Source organism: Aulonocara sp. 'chitande type north' Nkhata Bay, linkage group LG1, assembly GCF_057382095.1.
Source record: "Aulonocara sp. 'chitande type north' Nkhata Bay isolate Kocher_YH1m ecotype deep benthic linkage group LG1, A_spYH_male_GT1.1, whole genome shotgun sequence".
Classification (NCBI taxonomy): domain Eukaryota; kingdom Metazoa; phylum Chordata; class Actinopteri; order Cichliformes; family Cichlidae; genus Aulonocara; species Aulonocara sp. 'chitande type north' Nkhata Bay.
This window is the reverse complement of record NC_141344.1, coordinates 3,375,804-3,394,622: the sequence shown is the minus strand read 5'-3', so window position 1 is coordinate 3,394,622 and position 18,819 is coordinate 3,375,804. Positions and strand designations below refer to the sequence as shown.

Sequence of the window (18,819 nt, the reverse complement as noted above, 5' to 3'; positions counted from 1 at the left end):
TTCTGTTAACTAAATGTACGCATGTATGCCTTTTACAGTGTGGACACAGGATCTCATTTAACAACAGAAAATAGACAACAAAGAAACACAAACCTGCAACTGGATGCAAAAGACCACAGCGATTCACAGAGTGACACTTTGTGTAAGTGGGATAAAGCACCCACAGGTTTGGGTTTGGCAGTGTGTTGCAGTGCGTCAGCCCTGCGGTGAGTCTGCGGTCTGACATCGTGTCGTTCAGTGCTTTGCGGGATAAAGGACACGCATGTGATTCAAGCATCATCGTCAGGCAGCGCACGAAGCTTTTTGTGCTGCTGCTGGTTTTCGGATTAGGCCTAATGACCGAGCGAAGCTGATGTTCCAGTTTTCAGCAGACTGATGAGGATTCACCGCCCACACTCACACACACACACACACACACACACTGAGAAGGTTTATTTTTAGATAGTGACATGACTGCTCTGACAGCGGTGATAATTATGGGAACATGAGGAGGAGGAGGTGGGAGGACTCACTCTGTGTGCTTTCTGTGTCAGGCGGAGACGTTTGACTTTTCGCCAGTAAACCTTTATAACCCGCGGACATGCCAGCTCTGAACTTTGAATAGCAGAGAGAGACAGAAAAAAAAGAAAACCCCGTCCTCGTTAGTTTATTGAGCTCAGGCGATTATGATGTCATCGTGTCAATCATTCACCCCGTTTGAGTTTCAAGGCCGGCGGCTCGAGCTGCACATTCAGCTCTCTTCTCTTCGCACTCTGATAACCTTTTATCAATCCACAGCTCTTATCTGTCCACACACACTGATTTAACACCCTGCATGACTGAAGGTGAGCTCATATTTAAGAGTTGGGGGGAAAAAATGCTCCCAGCATTTAAAACCAAGAAAATATTTCATCATTTTCTGCACGATGACAAATGTTCTGTTTTCATTTTGATCTTTAATTTGAAATAAAATGACTAAGCTGAAAGAAAACAACAAAGACAGGAGGAGGTGAAGATGGATAATGTGTTAGGGAAAAGAAGGAGATAAGAGAGACTATTTTACATGAAAACATACCAATGTAAAGAAAAAGGGCAACAAGAAGTCAAGGCAGGACGAATGGAGATAAGTAAAGGTCGAGCACGGGTAAATAAAACTGCCGTGATTTTGTTTTTCAGTTTTAAAATCTGATCGTTTCAAATAGTTCAAACAGTTTGGGAGGCAGACACCCACTTAATTAGTACGACTGGGCTTCTGTGGGGCCTTATATGCTATCTCATATGCCTTCACTTCAGGTCACTAACTGTCGCTTACTGTTTCCAACAGTTTGTGGTTTGCTCTGTTTGTTGTTCACGGCGTCTCTGTGCTCATACTGCTTCATCTGTACATGGTGGAGGGAGTGTTATGGCATGGGTGTGTGTGGCTGCCAGGGGAACTGATGTTTACTGATCATGTGACTGCCGTCAGAGGTGACAGGATGAAGTGTGAAGTGTACAGAGCTGCACTCTCGGCTCACATTCAGACTAATGCAGCAAAGCTGCTCAGACGGAGCTTGGCGGTGCAGATGGAACCCACTGTGGTGGTAAAGAAAGACAAAGTTACCTCAGAAATAGTGTCACTGTCCAAAAACTGATGAGCAAAACATTAAATCTGCGCTGTAACTTGACGTGCACTTATCTGTAAATGCACGCCCTCAGCAACTGTGGCCGATCTACGAGGAGTAAACATATGATATGTTTAGCACAATAAAAGCATTGGTGTTAGAGAAGCTTTAACAGGGATAACTGTATGTCGTTCGCTCATTATTAATGCAGTAGCTGCTGTTGTGACCTTTAACAGCATGCTGCATTTTTTTATGTCAGATTGAACTTTTAGAAGTAACTAAAGCTGCAGCTGTGGAGCTCCTGCTGCAGTTTGACTTGGCTTCCACCACCAGGCTGCCCTCTGTTTGCTGAGTTTCAGCTCCGCTCAGTCTGCAGGGAGGCTGCAGAGAGCGGTAACCACGAGTAACCAGTGATCAGGCGTGATAAAACAGGTGACTTCAGCAGCCAATGAGGAAGCAGGAATTTTTCTCGCAGGCCTTTTCACAGTTTGACCTTTGGCTCTGTACTGATGACATCCCATCATGTCGTCTCTGCAGTGGTTAGTGGCTTTGTGGAAGGATTTGGGAGCAAAATCTCAAAAGAATCAAAGAAACATCATAAACGTATTAACCTGCCACTCAGTGAAATCTCTCACTGAGAAGAATTCAGGTAGTTTAACTGCAGTCTGGCTATTTTCACTCATACTGATCTGTTACTGGTCACCAAAGACATGGTCGTTAGGTTAATGGGTGAATTGGCTGCTGCAGATGCAGCCAGATGTTATCCCTGTGATGGACTGCACGTGCATCCAGGCTGCATTGACGTCTCACCTGATAACAGCTGCTCTCTTTGGCTCCAGGCTGGATAAGCAGTAAAATCTTCACACTGGAACATTTGGAGTGACACCTTTAACCTCCTAGGACCTGGCGTCCACATATGTGGACATCAAGTTTTGGGACGTCTAGACCAAAATACTTAATTTTTCTCTACAAGGCCCTGACATCCACTTACGAGGACGTTATGCTGCCACTGTTCTGTCAAAATTTGAAACAAATGTCCTCATATGTGGATCTCGTTTTTCTCAAAAACCAAAAATGAGGTGAAAAAAAAATCTGGTAATTCTTTGTTTTTACATTCTTTAGGTCCCAATCAACACAAATAGCAAAGAAAAATTAAAAATGCATTCCATGAAACAGTTCGGGTCTTAGGAGGTTAAAGCACACTCATGCGCTCACGCAGTGTCTCTATTTATGAATCAGTGGTCGTTTAGGGAGGCAGGACATCCCTAAAGTCTACGTGAGCGATAACTGGACTTATTTTCATGTCAAACGTCGCCATCAGTCCTCAGCTGGAGACACAGAGTGAGAGATTCTAACGTCAACAATAATCATTAATTCTTCTTCATGACTTCCTAATGAGTGTTTTATTTACAGCATTAATGGAACAGAGTCAGTGGCTTCGTGACTGAGCTGCAGCTTCTGTAATGGTACGTTCCCACTGCCTGAATTACAGGTTCCATTAGAATAAAAAACTAAGGTTTACTGAGACTGATGTAGAAGGACATGAATGAATGAAACCAGAGACAACAGCTCTGGACCAAAACAAACAAACAAAAAATGAGGACACAGTTTCATCTTTTATACTCAATTTTAATTTATAATGCAGGTGAGCCGGTTCTGATATAAAAAAGCTGAGTGACAGAGAAATGCTGCCCAGCAACATTCAGAGCAAAGCAAAACAGCACAACCATCACGTCTGCTTCCTGATCTGCTCAGTTAAGACCAGAAGATCTGATTTTATGAGTGCACTAAACTTTCACCCCCACCATTCATGCAAACACTTCCCTAACAAACATGCTTCTGTTGGAATAAAAGTGTAGAAAGATGGAAAATACAAACAAAAAAAAGAGACAAAGGTAAAGGCTGTGCTCAACGAGACTCCCGTCCCCACAGCGCCAATCAAAATATGTTACACCAATAAAGAGAACTGGAACTTTCAGCTCCAACCGCAACTAGCTGAAGTGATTCATTTCAAACATGATTTGATTTCATTTCCACTGCTCAAGTCTGATAAAACGTGGGAAAATACACGTGCATGATGGAAAAACTGCAAGATATCGACAATTTGCAGAAACTAAACTTCACACCACCTGGATAAAAAACACATTCTGAAGGTTTTTGTTTAAAACTCGCTGAACTTTCTGGACGAATCTGTGCAGAAAAATTTAAAAATCAAAGTCTACAGGACACATTAGGAGAACCTTGTGGGAATGTTGGCTTGAGCAGCTCAGAAGCAACAACATTCCTGCAGAGGCGAAGCTCCTGACAGACAAACCCTGTGGAAAAACACTCCACGCCCACACAAAGCTCATGTAATTATAAAGTCTGACAGCAGTGCGCGGTGGCCCCGCCCCTCTCTGCGGCGTGCCTGCGGGGCACGGGCCTGTCCCGATCTGCTCACACCTCATTAGCTGGCGGCTAATCAGCTGGTCCGGGTTAAAAGTGGGTTTAATTAAATCTGCGGCTCGCCTGAAGAGTCTGAGGTGTCTGGGTCCGCCCAGCGGCAAACACACAAACACACCTGTCTGGACAGGCCACTCCGACGGGTGGCGGGAGGGGGTTCGTCTTGCGCACACCTCCACCTTTACATAGTTTCAACACAACAACATGGTCTTGCTGTCATATCAGCAGCAGGATCGATGCCCCGCCTTCCTGTCAACGCCCCGATTGAAGCCTCAAATCTTCAGCGTGAAACTAAAAGAAAACACGCTGATAATTTCCAAAAATAAACACATACGATTTTTACACTCTGACACTGCTGGAGGCCCCGTGATTGTCAATACTGCCAAATAAACAAGTGGTTTTATTTTTACCTAAACATGTCCTATTAACAGGTTTAAGTCCATCTGTTCACAGTCCAAACTTGTGATTTTCTGAAGTGGCGTGAAATGAGTTTAGAGGTTTATTTTCTCATTTAACACCAATCAGCTGTGACGTGTATTAAAAATGTGCACAAAGCCAATGATTGCATTTCCAGTGAAATTAGCACTTTGTTCTGTTTTGTCGGGGCCGAGCGCTGCAGGCTTCAGCCGTTTAAGGCTTGGGCAGCCACTAATATGGCAGGAGACCAACGTTTAACATGCACCGCCTCCGCAGGAAAGACTCAGACCTCAAAATTAAAAGTGTGCAACACAAACATGTTAATAAAACCACCCAGTAAAGGATAAGTGTGTGTGTGTGTGTGTGTGTGTGTAACCCTAACCCTCCCTCTGTTTTCACTCAGTAGAGTCAGATATAAACTTTTTTCTATTTCTGATCTTAAACAACACGAGTCATGAAAAAACAAAAAACCCCACACACATACAAACAGAACTGTGCTTAAAACATCAACATGTAGTGAATGTACTTAACAATAAAAACACTTTTTTTGTTTTACAAACTCTTTGTAGAAGAACAGAAGAAAATACACATCCTGAAAAAGGGAATTTTAGCATTTACAAGTCCATCCTGCGGCTGCGGAGCGCTCAGCGATGGCCACGGACGTCTTCATCAGACTGAACCGGGGGTTTTCCGCCACCAGGAAGAGGAAATGCAGGAAATGTGTGGTGATTTTTTTTGTTGTTGTTCCAGAGAATCCTAACAGACGACGACTCAGTTTATACGAGTTCAAATCGCATCATGTTCCCCCAAATCAATGAGTCAATCAGAGGAGCGATGACACAGCTGGAGGCTTTCAGCCAAACATCACAGCTTTCAATTTTAAAAGTCACACTTCAGTGGATTTTTTAAAAATTTTAAAAGTTATTTCCAGAAAACATGTTTAAGCTTTTTCTTCTAAAACGATTCCAGATGTGTTAAAACTCTGAGCTGTTCTGGGTAGACAGTGGGAACACTGGCGGTTATTTTGGCGAACTGGATGATGATGGTGGTGAATTATTAAAAGGTTAAATAATAACTGATAATCACAAAAAAAAAAAAAAAAAGCCATGAAGAAGAAGTGGGGCCTCATTCCCAAAGGGAGAAGCTTCCATAAAAGCTGCAGATATTCAACATCCTGGTGGTTACCCTCCTCACTGCCCGTTGGTGGAGGTACTGTTGGGGGCGGGACTGGAACCCTCTGCGCCTGCGGGCGGCTGGACGTTGTCGGCCAGGTTGTGAGCGTGCTCCAGGAAGAGGTCTTTGAGCACGCTCAGCTCTTTGCTCAGCAGTTTGATCTTTGCCTCGAGCCGCTCGTTCTCCTCCTTCAGCTCGTTGACACGCTGCTGCGTGTCCATCGCCTTCTGCTTGCTGCGCATGCGGCTCTTCTTCACTGCCAGGTTGTTGCGTTCGCGCCGCTGGCGGTACTCCTCGCTCTCCTTGTCTGCAGGGGGTTTCTTCATCTTGCTGGGTGCGAGGACTTTGCCACCTCCAGTTGAAGGGTTTGCTGGGACGAGTTGCGGGACCTGCTGCAGTCCGGCTACGGCTGCCGGCAGGGACGAAGAAGCGGCGTGGGCCTGGCTCTGGATGACGCTCACGCCGTTGTGGTCAGTTGCAGTTAGTTTCGGCTGCGACGGCCGGCTCATTTGGATGTGCTGCCAACGGGTGCTGATCTTTGACCAGAGTCTCCTCAGGTGTAGAGCTGAATAGAAGACTGGAAGGAAAGAAGAAGGTCCTGCAGATGGACAGAGCCTGGAGGGCAAGACAGACCAGATTAATTGAGCAGATCACACAGAATCAAAGCAAACACTAAGCTGTAGACTAGCCACGGACAACACCACACATGTAAGAAGACAAAGAAATCAGAGACAGCTGTGTGCAGATGTTTCTGTCCACGCGTTTGGAGTGGAGGCCTCACCTGAACCACAGTACGTCCCTTTCACTGACTTTATTTGGTATTTTAATAAGTACAGGTCAATTTTTATCAACTACATGAAAGAACAACACCATCTGATTCGTTAGGGTTAGGGTACCTAATCTCAGAGGTTCCGGTCTTTGCTGGCTTCCTGCGCGTTGACAGGAAGTGAAAAGCGTCCTGGTGGTCTTTGATATCATACAGCTGCATCTCGAGACTTGTGCGCATCATTTTGATCTGTTATTTATTTCTCCACTCTTCTTCCTCTATGCAGTGAACCTCCCTGTCGATCTCTCACTGTTCAAGCCCACTTTTTAACCAAATCAACCTTCTACCTGAGCCTAACACATCACCCACCTGCAAGCATGTCTGTGCTGGTTGAATATCCCATATCAATTCACTATCCAGACGCCTATGCAAATGGCACAAAGGCGGTACTATGGATTCTGCTTTGGCTTTGGGTGGATGCAGGCTCTGGTCCTGCTAAATATGAGCTGCACAGCGCAAACACTGAACATTTGTCAGACTTGACAGCTTTTTGATTTCACTCTGCAGCTCTGCGCCAGAAATGTTCAGGAATTTTTTTTAATTTTTGCAACAAAAGGACTGACAAGCCATTTTAATGTGTTTCTATCATTTCTGGAAGGTGGAGGTCAATCAGCCAAAGTTCCAGCTCTGAACATCATTTCCTCACTTTCCCTTTCGCTGAAACGTTATACTCGGATTATGCAGAGTTTGGTCCAGTTAGGAGGCTTCATCATCACCATCCTCCTCCTCCATCACTGCGATACGATAATTGTTCGGATTGTTATTCCGCACGGCCAATTAATAGCGCCGCTCTGATTGGCTGGTGCGTTGCTATGCAGCCAGTCAGCTGTGCGCAGCGGAAAGCGCTCCGGGTGAAACAGCGGAGAGGTTGCCTGTTGTTGCATCATCACGAGCGGCTCTCTTTGTGTGAAGACAGGGGAACTCCAGAGTCATGCGGGGCTATACACAAAACCACCGCTTTCTGGTGACTTTACCGACGTGTGACAAATATGAAATCACACGAAACAGACCGAAACAGGCGGACTTATCCTTAACACGTCGCTTTAAAGTACCTAAACTTTAATTTTCGAACACTTTGACAACTTTCTGTTCACTCGAAGCGACCAACAGGCGACTCGCCGCCTCGCTACTGACTGTCGAGCTTTCCCGCTCTGAGACAGGCGTCGATTTAAGCCGATTTGGCCCGAAACACAACAGCTTTCTTTTAACGTACGCGAACACTGCCTGTTTAGCCGGGCGCATAGCCAGCTAGCGAGTTAGCTCCTGTCGCTAACAGCCATCAGCTCACTGCCAGCTTCGCTGTTTCGGACCTACAGAGAAATAAAACTACGATTTTACCTTCACTGGGAGGCGGCGGGCTCAACCGTCCGTCAAAAGATGAAAAAGTTCCCCTAGAAAACCGAAGTTTAATCCCGTCCGTATGAGCTCGGACTGTTTTTGTTTGTAACATGGAGAGCGACCGATTGCGAAATCTCTTTTACCATGTACGGCAATGTCCAGGATCAACTAATCACAGGCGAGTAGGTGGCAGCGAGTTGGGGTGCTTGGCCAATCACCGATGAGTGTGCGGCGGAGTGATGCAATGCTCTTTGTGATTGATTCGTGTTTGGACCAATGAGACGCTGCTATCTTCTCTCAGCGTTGTTTATGTAACCGAGGCTGGTCAGATGAGTTGAAACACGTATGACTTCATCTCTGAATGATGAGACTCTCTCTCAAAACGGCAGTACCTTCAGTATCGACGCTCCCGCTTCCTTCAGTCACTATAATAACTACTGACATCCGCGTGTACGAAGAAACCACTTCAAACACCTGGTGAACATTCACAGGTGAGACAAGCACTTAATGAAACCGCGGTCCTACCAGGAACACACAAAAAACAATGTAATTACTGTTTTATTAATAATAATCATGACCAGAGAATATAAATGAAGGGATGTATAGACAAAGACCCTGAGCTGTCAGAGGTCACCTGGATCTGACCTGGATCCAAACAAACAAAAACGAAAGATCAACTTCAAAAGGTAAAAAAAAGACACAAAAGAAACAAAATATTTAAAATGTGGGTGATAAAAGTGATGAAAAGAAGTTACAAACAGACAAAAATGTATCCTGACAGCACTTTAATCTCAGGCTGCGAGCTTACATGTGGTTTCTAGAGTTTCCAAAAGTGGAATGGGAGGCAGAGCCTACAGCTTCAGGCCTCTTCTGTGGAACATGTACTCAAGTTTGGATTCAGGAGACAGACTTTTAAGATGAGACTTCACACTTTCCTTTTTTAAAGTTTATAGTCAGATCAGCTGACCCTGACCATCCCTTATCCTGCTATAGGCTCAGGCTGCCCAGGGATTTCACATGATAACATGACTGTGTAGTTATAGGTTTGTGCACAGATTTCCCCCCCTATTATTTTACCTTTCTGCTCCACTATGATGGAGTTTAAATCAATCAAGATGAGACTGCAGTGCAACTTTCAGCTTTCATTCAAAGGGTTTAACAAAACTTTTGCATCGACTGTCTAGACATTACAGCCATTTTAATACATAACCTCCCATTTTCAGAGGCTCCTAAGTGTAAATATAAGGATTGATTTTAATAACTGGACATAAATCCTTTGCACCCAGTGGCTACCTAAAGTCTAGAAACAATGCCACAGTTCATCCGGCTGCTTGTACTGGCAGCAACGTCATGAATAAACACCCAGGCCATCATTCTTAAACAACCATCATCTGTCCCAAGATCTTTTTCAGGCTCGTTTAGATGTTTACTGACAGTCTGACCTGTTGTAAACTCTCTATATTTCCATTCACAAATGCATCATTTCATTATGTTCAGAAAAACTATATTCATCCCCAAGGGGCAATTAAGAAGGTATTTTCTTAATAATGGAAATAATTCTGCCATCATGCGCTGTAGGTGTTTTCTATGCTCTTTCAGGTCTGTTGGTGTTGCTGAGCTGGTCAGTGCATTCTTTTTTTAAACAATGCACCAGATTTTTGATTTGGCCAATACCAAAGTCTTTGCTGTTTATTTGGGCTTTTCAGCCGAACGATGGCCTCCCTCACTTGAACTGAGATGCCACATTGAGACGTCCATCTATCAAATGCAATTTCAACTCTTGGACTTAACAACAGATTTCATATCTGACTATTTCACACGACATAAGATGACAACAGGCCTCATATGACCATGAAGCAGCTTGTCAGTCAATTGTCCTGTGAAAGTTAGTACTGTGCATAAAATGGCTGTAATTCCAGTACAGTTAGTTCAGTGCTTTTGTTAAATCCCCCCAAATTAAAGCTGAAAGTCTGCGCTTCATTCAAATCTTGATTTTTTTTAATTCACTGTTGTGGTGTACAGAGGTAAACAACAGCCCCTGTAAACAGTCACAGTCCAACATCTTTTGGACTTAACTGCATAAATGAAATTGAGCTGGACTGAAAGCAGCCACAAAGAGACACAAAACATGAGGTTTGGTAATAGTGATGCCTGGTCACGTGACCAAACATTACATTGCTCTACTAGGCGCTGCATCCAAACTATGCTGATGTCTGCAAATGTGCTGTGAATGTTGGCCAGCTGTCCATGTGGAATTCGAAGCTGTCACTCATGACTCCAGTGCAGTGTTTGCTTTTTTTGGTAAACTGCTTTTTCAGGTCTGATTGGTTAATGTCAACTTAAATTCAAATCACATTGCTTCTGGAAACAATGTTGTTGTTGTTGTTTTGTTTTTTACTGTCCAACCACACTGTTGCTGCAGAAAATGTGTACAGGACCACTAATGCTGCAACACTGACTCAACACTTTAAGTCCGAGATAACACTGGGGACAATGATGTGATGTCATCGAGGTCAGGGCTCTCGGCTCAACAGAGATTCACCAGTGCTGTTAAAATGAAAGTAAAGTCACTGACAACAAATGAAGGCTGAATGCAGTATTAGGAATGTGATCGAAGTGTGATCGAAGAGGTCAAAGGTCCACGTGCCGGCCTGATCTGAGGTACCCTCGCATCGTGCTGACAGCTGAACTGCAGTGAAGCAAACAAAAGCTCTTCAAATATTTGTCTGAGCGATTTTGTGTATTCTAGTTTGTGTTTAACATGCTGACTTTGAAGTTTAGGAACATTACACTTATTTTTTCCAGTTTTAAACTTTTTTAATTATTATGTTGTTTCCTTAAAAACACGTGTTCCTCCAGATCACTTCAATGATCCCTGGTACTTCCTTCTGAAAGCCACTGGCCTGAAGAGCTTCCCAGTGCAACAGAAAATGCTGTTCACATTTTCCCAGCTGAGTCCGTCAACACTAGTTTTAAAAGTCAGGCCCCGAGGACCACTAATGCTTCCTCAAGGTTCATTAAAAATTCCTCAAATGGGGCAGAAAAAGGACAGAAAGTGGCGCTGGGTCTGTCAGAAAGAAGCAGATTATTGTTTTCAAATGGAGGTCAAGCAAAAACCTGTAAAAATATATATGGAATAAAAATACAAAATAAACAAGCAGCTTGAAATCGCTCCCAACACGAAGATCTCTCCGTTTGCTGCTCATAGAGGGCGCTGCAGTCCAGCTCTTCAGTCCGCCGTCCCTGCCCCCACTGCTCCGCGCTCCGCGCTGCTCACCCGTCCTCATCCAAGAAGATTCCCCAAGTCACATCTAACATTGTAAGCAAGTCATAATAAATTTGCCTCAGTGTTGGATCTTCCTAACTTAGAATTTGGAAATAAAAATACATTACAATAAGGAAAAAGGTTCTTTCTTGCAGGGACTTGACGGTATATATTCATATTATAACTAAGTAATGACAGGTTTTTCCATCAGTGCGCATTCTATTTAACATCAGACGTGTTCTAAGTCCAGAAGATGTTCTCGACTTTTATAACTTGCACATAAAGTCTGTGCGTCCTGCTCTGATAGGTGCCGCTCCCTCCTTTCACAGAGATAAAGTCTGCCAGTGTAGACTGTCCGGGGATTAAAGAAAAGTGCCCAACAGAATGCAGTTCTTTTAAAACAGGTTTTCGTGCTGCTCGCGTTAAGCGCTGAACGCCAGCGCGCTCGGTGTAGAAGAGCTTCTGAAATCCAGAGCAGTCATTGACTTTTGTAAATATTTGTTTTTGTAAACATATATATATATATATATATATATATATATATATATATATATATATATATATATATATATATATATATATATATATATATATATATATATATATATATATATATATATGATGTGACAGCTCCGGGTGGTTTCAGTGCGTCTTCTGCAGCCTGAGCTTTGGCGCTGATGTTTGAGCAGAGCGCGCAGAGAGGAGCGCAGGACGCGGTGTGTGATAAAAGTTTGAGTCGAGTTTGACTCTGAAGCGTTCCCGTGCAGATAGCTGGCAAGACTGAGGGCTGTGTGTGCGCGCGCGCGGGCACGTGTGCCCGCCCACTCCCTCTCTGTATATAACAGCAGTTTGACAGCTCGGAGTTTACTGAGCAGGGGGAATCAGCCCAGCAGAGTAAATCCTGAAGCTGCTTCATTCCGCTTCTTTCCGCGTACAAACGGAGCCACTGCAACGGTCACAGTCTCTCCGAGCTTTGGGTCAGCGCATGCTTGCAGCTGTGTAACCCCCTCTCACCGTATTACCCGACTTTGTGCAACCTGGATTCCCGGAGCTCATCGCCATGCTTGCCCGGGTTTAGATTCTCAATGGAGCTCTCTAACCTATACGAGGTCGCACCTCGGCCCCTGATGAACAACCTGAACCAGCAGCCCTCCTCCGGCTACAGAGACCCGGCAGATCTTGGCGGTGAGATCGGAGACAACGAGACCTCCATCGACCTGAGCGCCTACATCGACCCATCAGCGTTCAACGACGACTTCCTGGCTGACCTGTTCCACCACAGCTCCCGACAGGACAAGCTCAAAATGATGAACGGGGAGTACGACCCGGTGACTTGCGGCCCGGGGCCCCAGCAGCTCTACATGTCCAACTACATGGAGTCTAAGATGGAGCCGCTTTACGAGCACAACCCTCCACGCCTCCGACCGGTGGCTATCAAGCAGGAGCCCCGGGACGACGAGGACATGAACCCGGGCATGCCCCCCACCTACCACCACCCGCACCCGCACCCCCAGCAGTACTCCCAGCAGCAGCAGATGCCGCACCTCCAGTACCAGATTGCGCACTGCGCACAGACCACCATGCACCTCCAGCCAGGGCACCCTACACCTCCGCCGACCCCAGTGCCCAGCCCGCACCAGCACCAACACTCGCACCCGCACTCGCAGCAGGGCGGCATGAAGCTCCTAGAGCAGCAGAGGGGAGGCGGCAAATCCAAGAAGCACGTTGACAAGAACAGCCCGGAATACCGGCTGAGGCGCGAGCGCAACAACGTGGCCGTGCGCAAGAGCAGGGACAAGGCCAAGATGCGCAACATGGAGACGCAGCACAAGGTGGTGGAGCTGACCGCCGACAACGAGAGACTGAGGCGCAGGGTGGAGCACCTGACCCGCGAGCTGGACACGTTACGGGGCATCTTCAGACAGCTGCCGGACGGTTCCTTCAAACCCATGGGAAGCTGAGAGCCTCCCGAGCCGGACCGGGAGCAGACTGGACATGGACTGGTACACTGCTGGATTTATACACACAGCTGGTTCCGTTCGTCCGGACGGACTGAAAGCGGTGAGGAGACTGAGGCAGCTGAGCTGTTCACTGCTAAAACACCCGACTGAACGGAGTCCTCGCGATCACACTTTCTCCTCAGACTAGAAAAAATAGCTCCAAAGTTTCTGTGTGAAAACGAAAACCAAAGTGCAGACAGGCTGTACGCAGAAAACAAACTTGAAGCCACTTTGGTTTTTCTTGTTTCAGGAATTTCCGGAAGATGCTTCAAAAAACAGGACTGATAAACTTTTACTGGAAACAGGTGAATTAATCTCACCATCATCTCACTGACTGAGCTCTTCGGAGAAAGACTTGCGCTCACCTTCAGGAGAAAGAGTGACTCGTTCAGTCGGTATATTTTGTTTTTGTTTTGTTGTTGGTTTATTTTTTTTTTGCAGTGTTCATGTGCCTTTTAAAACTTTTTGTGCAAAAGCCGATAAGCTCGTCCCCCCCTGCAGATCCACACAACAGAGGACTGGCTGTTTTTGTGCCTTACCCCCGTACAGACTGAGAGACTCGACCCCACATATCAGTGCAGCTAAGGTAGGGCACGGCGGTGACGAGCCCGGACCAGCCTGTTGTGCACGTAGTTCCTGAATTATTTTGGTTTGTTTTATACAAAGTTACCGTCTCTATCAGCTGATGAACTTGTCTTAGAGCTATGAAACTCAACCTGTATGTATGTTTATTTCCATGATATAACTGCATGGATTTGTGCTCATTTTCTCCTGTTTGTTCTTTGAGGAGGCGTGCGGGGTGTTGGCAGGTTTGTGTGTTCTAATAATCTGATCACGTGATGCAACCCCGTGAGATAATAAAAGAAATCTGAAATTTTTTCTTTTTAAAAAGTAAAGTATTTAAGATTTTTGTTCACTGACACACTGTCAACCACAATACTGAAAGCTTGTACCTCCACTCTTAAGAAGTGTATTAATTAAGACTAAACGAATACCTAAAAAAGGCCCAAATACATTTTTTCTTAGCTTCCTAATACTCAAGAAGGTGTGGAGATACAAGTCCCCCCCCCCCCCCCCCCCCTGTTGATTTAAGCCAAAGTAAAATACAAACTAGGAAAAAAAAGAAAGAAGAAAAAAGACTGGAATTGAAACTGTGGTACCTGCTGTCTAGGGGGAAACCATGTATCTGCAGGAGAAGCCTGATGGCAGCTGGTTCAATGGGATTCTGCAGAAACGTGGTTCCTCTGAAGACACTGAAGCAGCTCTCTGTATGCACTATTTGTCGAAGCACAGCTTTGTTGTCTCACACATGATGGGTACTGATCTGAGCAGAAAAAAAACACGCCTGGCTCTGTGCACATACCTGTTTTTATGTGTTTGTTCATTGTGAGAAAGATAAAAAACAAATAAATGTGAACAGGGTTTCTATGCAACATGGTAGTTATCTTCTTCCTCTTCCCCGCTGTTGAATCATAGCTCATGCAGCAGTGCCTTCTGCTCCTCTGAGTTGACCTTTGACCTTTAGCTGGTCTTTTGAGAAAGATTTTAAGACATTTGTGTCAGTCAGGAAGAAGGAAGCACTTTTTTTTTTTTTACAAACTCTGATGTTAAACCAACATTTGTTTCAAATTGTACGTCTCAATTGTAAAGTAAGCATATATATAAATATATATGAATAAATATATATATAAAATACCAAAAAATCTGAAATATTATAATAAAAGAAGCTCGTTTTATCAGATTCCGTTTGTGCGTTTGGATTTATTTCTCCATTTACTTCTCTTGTTCCTGCATCAAGTTCATTGTATCTCTTCGATTTCTTGCAGTCCATAGGGGGCGCTCAGCCAGAAATGCTTCATATCAGGTTTCATTCTTCAGCATGAATAATGGTAAAGGTACAGTCTGCAGCGCTGCGACTTCTACAGTGACGTCTGGCTGTCATAAAAGTGAAGAAAATCATCGGAAAATCAGAATTTTTCTGACAGCTTTGGTTCCTGTTTTTTTTCTCTGCATGTAGGTCTCACATGCAAACACACGATTAGTAATTTATATGATGTACAGAAAGATAGACGGTCAGAAAAATCTCCACCTCGAGCCGCTGCAGCGGTAAAATGCACATCTCATATTCTCTGCACATATTTTAGTTGCATTCAGGAGAGACGGTCACAGCCCGGACTGTTAAATTACTGCATCAAAGACCTCATTGTGCAGAAAAACATTCTCTGGCATTACAGCAGCATTAATATGTATTTTGCATTTTAGTGGTGAATGTGTTGAAAGTTGTACTTTAATATCACTGACGAACAACAACACGCTCAGGAATTTATTCCTAGTTTAATGCACCGGATTAGACATGAAAAAAAGTCCCTGTTGTGGTACTGAGTCTGGGAGCCGGGCTGGCTGAGTGTCTGGACTCAGATTTTTTGAATGTTCGATGTGATTCTCAGATTCGTGGTTATTTTTACGTCATGTGTTAAGCGTGTTTCGGTTAGTCCTCAGATCCTTGTGGTTTTTGAGTTTTTTCTCTCTCTGTGTTTGGTCTTCTCCTGTGTTCAGTCAGCCCAGTTTTCATCTTGTTTATCTCTTGTCTCCATGTTTGGCGTTCCCTTTCCGTCTCCCAGTCAGTCATGTCCCCGTGTCTGCTTCACCTCGGTCCCTCTGCTGAGCCTTAGTCTAGGTCTCCGTGTTTATCTTACTTCCTGTTTTATTTTGACAGTCTCTTGTCCTGTATACAGTGTGTTAGTTACAGTTAGTTCTAGCTGTGTTCCCACCTGTTGCCCATCCTCTTGATATCCTGTGGGTATTTTGGTCCTCAGTGTCCCTCTGCTCGTTGCCGGTCGGTCCCGTTTCCCTGTGCTCTGTAGTTTCCAGAGTTTTTGCATTTAGTTTGAGTTTCTAAGTACAGCAATAAAGATGCCTCCTTAAGTTAATTCACTTGTCTTGGCGTCCTGCGTTTGGTCCTGCCTTGCCTGCCACACAGTCAGTGTAATTTATGTACGTAAGCAGTACAGCATAACAAAATTCATGATGCACGATAAGGAATATGAACAAATCCTCTCTGATTATCTCAAGGAAGTAAATAGCATTCAGCAGCACAGCTCCAATTAGATGTGCGCTCATGTTCGTCTGTTTGAGTCAGAAATGAATTATTTGTCCTGCTGGATGGCCGAGCAGGCGCGACTGTCCTTCAATGTCAGATTGCATGTGACACATGCAAGCAGATTTGATGTCTCTCTCCAACAACAGACAGTTACAGTGCACACATGCCGAATCATTTTTTTTTAAATGACTCAAACTAGTGGCAGTTTGGCAGAAAACGAACACAAACTACAGGAAAGTTTCCCTAATGTTTCGATCGGTTAAAGGAAGTGGTTGAACGTGGAGGTGACCTTTTTTCACTACTTTCTTTGTCGTCTTCCCAGCAGAGACCACGACGTTTCCTCGTCACCACCTGCAGACGATATAAATAAATTTGTGATTTTAGCCCCTTTATTTTGTTGGCCTACCTTCTGTGCACCACGTCTAGGTTTTGGCAGCGAGTGCTGAACCCTGTGCTACTGCTGCTGCTATTGGTTGGCTGTGCCGCTGCAGCTGTGGTGACCTGTGTGATAGATTAACTCCGGCATTAAACATCTGCATGCAGATTGTATAATACAGAGGTTTGAGGAAAAGGAAGAAAGAGAGGAAAAAAATCACAGTGGTAATTTTGCGCCTGACTGTTTGTGTAATTTGTAGCCTGTCAGAACTACACATCTTAAAAAAAACAAGAAAAGCTGGGAAAGAGGCGGTTCTCAGCTTAAGGCTTTTCAAAACCGATCCAAGGTTCCAGGTTCATTTTGTTTTTCAAAGTTAATGTAGCTGAAGAAAAGTTCTCAACACACAAAGGTACACACAATCTTAATCAAAATCATAATTGTGGGTTGGAAGTGCATGAAAAGGTTTTAATTTGTAAAATAACCCAAACTTCACAAGTGCAGTGAAACATAAAGTACAATATTTGCCTCTGAGATTTGGTGCAGCCCAAATGCAAAACAGGGAAAACTGAAACAGAAGCATATTAAATGTATACAATACTAATGTATTAATGTATTTGGTTACCTGCTCGCTTTTAAACAACGCTTGCTTTTACACAACATATCTCAATTTTGATACTTTATTCTCATATTCGTGGGTGAGAGGGGCTGTTAGAGGTTAATGATCCACAAAGTTTCCTGTTTTTATCCTGAAAGGCACCTTTAGATCAAGATCTTGGTCTCAGACATTGGTCTGAGTGAGGCTCTCAGACGAGTGTCTGCTTGAACCTGCAGCAGCACGTCAGAGCCACCGTAGATTAAAGAACAAATCTGTAAATTTGTGACTGGCAAAGTGTTTGTTTGACGTTCTGCGCAACTCCGAATCAGGGAATAAAAGTCTGAATTATCTCAAGGGCTCAAAACCCAATCAAATGCATTAGAGCACGCAGTTTCATTTCAGGAGAAAAATGTCTCCAGACAGCAACAATCTGATGTGTGTGCAGACCTACTTCTACATCGTGGGTGATTTTTCTCAATTAAAGCTGCATGTGTGAAGTCTTGATAAGCCTAGGTAGAAGACTGAGATCTGAGCGTTTGAAGTTGATGAGTGTTAATGGCTGGGAACGAATTATAGTGAACAATCTGCAGTTAGCTGAGGTGAAAAAGACCAATCGACCTGCAGGGCTGTCCCAACCGCTGATCCAGAGCCAGAGAAAGAAAAAGAGAGATCACAGTTTCTTTTTTGGTATTTCTTTGGTCTCACCACGTAAAGCATGTTTGTATGAATGGTGCTGTATAAATAAAGCGGGGATGAATGTGCTAATATCATTTGGTGCAAATATTATGATCTTTAATTTTCTGCAAAATCAATAAGGCAAATGAAAGAGCCAGAACTCGAATCCAAAATTCCAGTCATCCTACAAGATGAGAAAACAACATCCATCAAGAGAAAAGAAAAGAAAAGAAACATCAGATTTATGGTCATTTACTGCTGAAAAGAAGGAGAAAAGAAAACATGTGTTTGACATAAAAAGCTCCTTTTAGGAAACTGAGGGCCAAATATCAGAGCTGAGAGCTGATCTACATCAACGTCGCCTGTAAAGAGTTTTACAGGACGCAGATAAAAGTGCACCGCTGGTTCTTTCACGCAGAGATGTCAATCACAGTCCAGATAGCAGAGCAAAAAGGAACATTTACCATGTAGCGTCACTGCGTGGAAACACAAAGCAACACAGTATGAGTCAGAGCTTTGACCTTTACATGCATCCCAGGACTGCAACACACCCTGATTAATTAATTTATTATTTTCAGTGAGACTCTGACTTAAGTTCGCCTCAGAAAAATGAACAGCTGATGCACATGAGATGCACATTTTGCATCTCGTGCATGGTAAGAACGCCATTCTGCTGGTCCAGTGATATGAAAATATTAAAAAATTGATGCCAGAAAAGCAGAAAATGTTTAGCGAGGGAGCACGCATTCATAGAAGAGCAGACAGGGAACATACATGAAGACATAATTAAAAAACTACAAAAATCCACACGGACAGCATGGGGCAGGCAGGGAGTGGGGGATGGTTTGATTGCTGTGGAGGTGTTAGGATTGGTGCTGCCTGAGGGGGCTCAGTACTAAACCTGCTGAGAAACAGCCGACTGGCCCAGTCCAGGCTGGCCCCCTCCTGCTGTTGTCTAGAGTTGAGTCTGGTGATCAGTTTCATCCCCCTCCACACTTCTTTGCTTTAGTTTAGTATCCTTCTCAACTCGCC

General features: G+C 44.2%; 2 protein-coding genes across 2 annotated transcripts; one reads left to right on the top strand and one right to left on the bottom strand.

The window, feature by feature from the left end:
• Positions 1–3,171: 3,171 nt before the first annotated feature.
• On the bottom strand, positions 3,172–7,941 carry cebpg (CCAAT enhancer binding protein gamma). The gene is made up of 2 exons (XM_086298384.1): positions 7,777–7,941; positions 3,172–6,227 (listed from the first exon to the last, which is right to left on the bottom strand). Exon 2 carries the CDS (start codon positions 6,119–6,121, stop codon positions 5,630–5,632), a length of 492 nt encoding a protein of 163 aa, XP_086154510.1. The 5' UTR covers positions 6,122–6,227; positions 7,777–7,941; the 3' UTR covers positions 3,172–5,629.
• Positions 7,942–11,889: 3,948 nt separating this feature from the next.
• Positions 11,890–14,782, top strand: cebpa (CCAAT enhancer binding protein alpha). Its single transcript, XM_086297802.1, has one exon. It carries the CDS (start codon positions 12,127–12,129, stop codon positions 13,000–13,002), a length of 876 nt encoding a protein of 291 aa, XP_086153928.1. The 5' UTR covers positions 11,890–12,126; the 3' UTR covers positions 13,003–14,782.
• The last annotated feature ends 4,037 nt before the right edge of the window (positions 14,783–18,819 follow it).

What these genes read in the sequence shown, in the direction of transcription:
- cebpa (XM_086297802.1), top strand. Translation starts at nt 12,127, where the DNA reads ATGGAGCTCTCTAACCTATACGAGGTCGCACCTCGGCCCCTGATGAAC.
- cebpg (XM_086298384.1), bottom strand. Translation starts at nt 6,121, where the DNA reads ATGAGCCGGCCGTCGCAGCCGAAACTAACTGCAACTGACCACAACGGC.